General features: G+C 27.1%; 1 protein-coding gene across 1 annotated transcript; it reads right to left on the reverse strand.

Annotated features, from left to right (window-relative positions):
- Window positions 1-2560: 2560 nt before the first annotated feature.
- LOC136084604 (slit homolog 2 protein-like) lies at window positions 2561-5210 on the reverse strand. The gene has a single exon (XM_065804895.1). It carries the CDS (start codon window positions 4027-4029, stop codon window positions 2650-2652), a length of 1380 nt encoding a protein of 459 aa, XP_065660967.1. The 5' UTR covers window positions 4030-5210; the 3' UTR covers window positions 2561-2649.
- Between the last annotated feature and the right edge of the window lie 441 nt (window positions 5211-5651).

Below are 5651 nucleotides of genomic sequence, written 5' to 3' on the forward strand. Positions count from 1 at the left end.
GTTACTTTCCCAGCTTCATAGATTTCTCCGTTGTAGATTAAATTTAATAATATTAAAATAAGTTTTTAATATGCATCTCCCAGTGGGCATGGTACGTTTTAAGAACGTTTTTTAAACGTTCTTATTAGGTTTAAACCTAATAAATACGTCTAAAGAACGTTTAATAAACGTACCGTGCTCACTGGGCTGTCTTATATACTTTAAAAATATTACAATAATTTTGCCGGGTTATTAATAACAAGTGGTTAAAAAAAGTTTTGTATAGTATCGTTTGATATTTTAACTGTGAAGACTTCGTTATCGGCATTAGGAGTAGAAAGGTCATTTCTAATTTTTGTATTTTGGTCATTCCAAATGTAGGTTATTATTCCTCATCCTCAGGCTTTTGTTTTATAAGAATTTAAGCTACATTTAGGGATTAGAAAGTTTGATTTTTTATTAGAATTTTCGTTAGAACACTGAGTTTCCGTAAGACAAATCATACTGAAAGAATGTTTGCATTTAATAAATAAATATTTTTTAACTTATTAAAATTTATATTTAAGCTTCTGTTGTTTTTGCGTATTACTGAGTAATTTATTAAATTAGATTGAAATTCGGCTAAAAGAATTTTATATCAAAACATAGGAAACCAAATCGTTTTTCCGTTACAAAAATATAAATCGCTTTGTTTTACTTATAAATTAAAGAATTTAAAGACGTCACAACGAATTTTTTCAAAATGCATCGTGACGATGCCATGACGATTTAAAAAAAAAATGGTAAAATTTAAAGTATTATAATAAAGTGATTATTATTATTGTTATTATTACTATTTTGAATAGAATTACAGGTTAAAAAAAAACAAATTATATAAGACTAATAGTTTCTCTATTAGTCTAAAGTCTCATTCAGATTCTTCTTGGTTTTTGTAGTCAATAAGTTTTTAAATTCTCGATAAAGCATTGTTACATTTAATGACGTTTTGTTTTTAAAATAGATTGTAGTTATTTTTAAAAGCGTGTAGATTAATTTTTTTATATTCTCAATACAAATTTTTAGCGTGTTTTAAGATGACGTATTTACCTTTCTAACTTTCCTCATATACTACAAAGTTTTTTTTTGTTTTTTGAAAAATCTTCATTTATATATATTCCTGCATCCAATATATTTACCTACGTTTTTCAGGATTCTTGTTTTATCAAGGAACCTCAGTAGCTTGAAAACTTAAGCTTCTGGTAATTTCTCATCTCTCTGTTATTCGGTAAGCTTTTTCGATTGCAACTTCTCCTTGTATATTAAGGCGATTTTTCAATTTCACAAGGTTTTTATTTGGATGTTCTATTCAGCCATTAATTCTTAGATTATTGCTGCGAAATCGGTTTTCAAGATCGGTTAAATTTTTATAAAATTTGTTTGTATTATTTTCCATTTGTTTGGCAAACGTTTTTCATTATATTATTTTCTTAAAATATCAAGCTATCTTTTAACATACTGATATCTTTCTATTATTTATTAGATTATGCATTTATTTGATCTCGTCGTTGTAAGAGGTTTATCGCTGCATTTTAAAAAACGGCTTAATTAATGTTCTGATGTCTTCAGTTCACTTTGTTTATATTGTTTATCAATGTAAAATGATCATTTGTGAAAGATTATTTTTATTATTATTTTTTATTATTATCGCTACATAATTGTACAACGATAAGCTAATGTAAACGAAAACTAAAACAAAAAAATATCGTTTTCTATTTTACCAACCAATCAGATTTTTATGTTTGCACTTGTTATTAGTATAAAGTTTTTTTCTGGATCTTTTAATAATTTGTTGGTCTCGCTAAAAGAGTATATATACATATATTTATCAATTTTTCAATATTCTTCATTGAAACATACATTTTTGTTAACTTCTATAAAAGTCCTTTCAAGCTAAACTTTTATCAACTACCATTTGATAAAAGTTTAGCTTGATATCAAAGTGGTAATGGACCAGATTTTTTTTTTTAATTTTTATTTAGGTGCCCCGTGAAGTTCTTATGGTCTTATCACATAGCACCGCGGATGAGCATTTAATTGGAAGTTCACGCATCCTTGCTAACCGATGTCGCAAAACTTGCCCAGAGTGGGGTTTGAACCTTAGTTTCTGAGGCAAGTGCACTACCACTGTGTCACGGTTGTTCAAAAATATGTCTTATTTATAAATAAGATATCTAAGGAAAGTAGAGAACCCTGAATATAAGAAAAAACAGTTTTTCGTCCAAATAAAATTTCATTGAAACGAAAGCAATTGATTGAGTGTTTTACACTGAAAATTTTTAGTTTTATCTAATAAATTTAAGTTCCTCGAAAAATTCTTCATAAGTATCAATAAAAAAAAATTTTTTGAAAAAATGTCAAAAAAAAGGATCTATCACATTAAAACAGGGGGTATAAAAATGTAATGTATGAAAAGGAAAGATTCAACTAATTAAAATGTATCTTTAAAATGTTGCATTTTGAATAACTTTTGTAAACTGGAGAGTTATGTTTGAATCCCTTAAAGAAAACCTTTTGCTCTTTTATAAAACAAAAAATTAGTACGTTTTTAAATACGTCTGTAATTAAATTTGCGTCGTTAAATAAATTTATAATGATGTATATTACAATATTTATAAATACATTTATAATAATCTATGAAAGCTTTGTAAACCGGGAACAACTTATTTCATTATTGCATAGTCTGATGGATTCTACTTCATTCAACTTGAAAGTACAATTTTTTTTTGATTTTTTTCTTTTAAAAAATGCTAAAAGTGCAATAGTTAATAAAGAGACACCAACAATGATGCCTAAAACGGTCCATGTAAATGTGCTAAGTTTTACAGGCTTGCTACCTTTAAATGTCATTTTTGTATTCTTTATGGACTGATCGATATGTTCTATTAATTGCGGTTGTGTCGATTTTTTTTTTAACTCTGAGCAAAAAAAATTAAGTGTATTTTTAATAGCCCTGCATTCAAATCCATATTTACACGGCGTTAAATCACACATAGAACAGTTACGGTAGTTAGTAATGTTTGAAAACTCGCCTAATTTACGTTCAAAAGGTTTCAAGCAGTTTCCCGATACAACTATATTATTAAATACAATAGGGTTTGTAATAGCAGTCATTGTTAAAAAACATGAGCAAAAAATTGGGTTTTCTTGTAAGTTAATTCTAGCAATATTTATGTTAGATAGAGCATGTAGAGGTAACGCAGTAATTTGGTTTTTGTTAAGAAGAAGTTCTTTTATGCTCTTTGATGAGTTTTGAAATGCCATTTGGTGGATATATCTAATTTTATTATTGTTAAGAGTAAGAATTTGTAATGAGTGGAGTCCACTAACTATTCCTTCTGGAACAAACTCTAAATTGTTTGAATGCAAAAACAGATCAACTAAATGTGTAGTGTTAGAAAACGCCTTTTTGTGAATTGTGTTCACCAGATTGTTGTTTAGCAACAGCTTTTGCAAATTTCTTAACCCATAAAAAGTGTATTGGGTAATTTGCGTAATATAGTTCTCGCTCAAAAATAGTTCTCTTAGAAATTCTAACTTTTGAAAAGAAAAATCAGAAATGTTTTTTATTTTATTTTTTTTCAAACTCATTGTTTCAATGTTTTCGTACCCAATTAAAACACTAAAAGAGAGCTCTTCAATGTTGTTCCCATTAAGAAAAATTGTTTTTAGGTTTGGTAAATAAGTTGAGAGCCTAGGAGGTAATTTTACTATGTTATTGTTATTTAACCCTAAATATTCCAGTTTTTGAAAACCTTCGAAATGTTCTGCTGGGAATGATTCTATAAGATTTCCAGAAAGTTCTAGATGTCGCAAATCTTTTGGTATGTGTGGTAGCATTTTAATCAGTTGCGAAGTAGATATATTGTTGTACATGCAGTATATTTTTGAATCATAACATCGACAAACAATAGGACATAAGGTAATTTGACCAAGAATTCCAAAAAAAAACATCAATTTACTAACCATAAGTTTAGGAATAATAAAAAATCCATAAATACTGTCTTTTTTCATTAATAAAACTATACTCTAAAAAGCTGTTCAGTTTTATTTTAAATGCAGGTTTAACTTGTGTTGAGGGTGTGAATTTTTATAAAACATTACTTTATACTTGGCTTTAAAAAACTATGCTACCAACGAATGCTTTTTAAAAACCACCATCTGTTACTGTTTTTTCCAGACGTAAAAAAAAGAAATTTTTTAATATAAACTAAGACAATATTTGCTGAAATGTTTAACTAATCTGTATATCCTATTTATGTTTAAAAAGAAAACACGACATCCCACTTCAATCAAAAAATATTAGAACGTACAATATTAGAACAATAAAAGATGAGTTCATCTTGAGTAAATAACGCTTTGATTCTTTTGAGTTCGAGGTAAATATAGAAAACAATTTAATAACCTGAAAAATATGGCAAAACAAATATTTTGACTAGAGAAAATTCTTTATATTAAATTATTAAGATACAGGAAGAAACCCTTTAATTTAGAGGTAACGTTGTAAAATAATCTAATGAAAATTGTGCTTTTCTAGTTGATTCTAAAAGCATAATTATTATGTGTTTATACCAATAAAGCAATTTGGTTAAACAATGATGTTTTTATTCTTGAATTTAAAACCATTCTTCATCTTGAAATATTTATAAATACATAATATTCTCTTCTAATTAGCATTTATAAGTTATTATAATTTACTGAGATACCTGTTGGACTTCTTTATGTTTTCTTTTTATTTTATTTTCAATTTTCATCGTTCTTACTTACTCTTAGTCCGACGCTAAACCGGTTTTGGTGAATCAGGCATAAGATCTTTTTAAGGGTTTTGCGGGTTGTATTGACATGTGGCACTCTTAAGCATTTGCTTGTGAAAGATAAATCAAGCAAAACATCGTGGTTTTAATACTGTATTAGTTAACAAACAAACAGCTAACTTTCATAAATATAAATATACTGATTGCGATACATGAAACACGATAAACTGGGTAATATTTCTAATGGAAATTCTAACATAACAAATAAAAATAAGATAAAAATTCTATTTTTTAAAAATATTTTTATCACCAACAAATAAAAAGTTACTAGATACTTTACTGTTACTACTACGTTGCTGTTAATATTACTTACTAGTTACTGAGAGATAATAAATTTCAATTTTCACTCCGCCAAAACTCATTTTGTTGATGTAAGAATGATGTTCGTTGTACGAAAAAGTGAAGTCCCTAATGTTTTAAATGTTGCTAAGCAACTCTATTCTTTTTATATTCCTCATGAGGTAGTCAAGGCCAAAATTTGAAAAATAATTATTAATGCAGGTTTTGGAAGTTCTAAAAAGTACGTTCTACGATAGTTATGAAAAAAAAATCTTTTTTGACGACTAAGAAAAATCATCATTTAAATTATTTTTCACAAATAACTTTGTATTTGTTAAATCCAACGTCTTACAAAATTAACCATTGATATTAAATTCAGCTGTTTCATATTTGGAACTTAATGTTGATTACTATTATTTTATAATTTGCAAAGACGCCAGTTGTCAAATACATGGTCTGAATATAAACCTAGATACCAATTCACCTTTCGGTGTAAAATTAGGTTGGAATTTTCTGACAATTTTTTAATTGGCTATAGCACTA

Source organism: Hydra vulgaris, chromosome 09, assembly GCF_038396675.1.
Source record: "Hydra vulgaris chromosome 09, alternate assembly HydraT2T_AEP".
Taxonomy (NCBI): Eukaryota; Metazoa; Cnidaria; class Hydrozoa; order Anthoathecata; family Hydridae; genus Hydra; species Hydra vulgaris.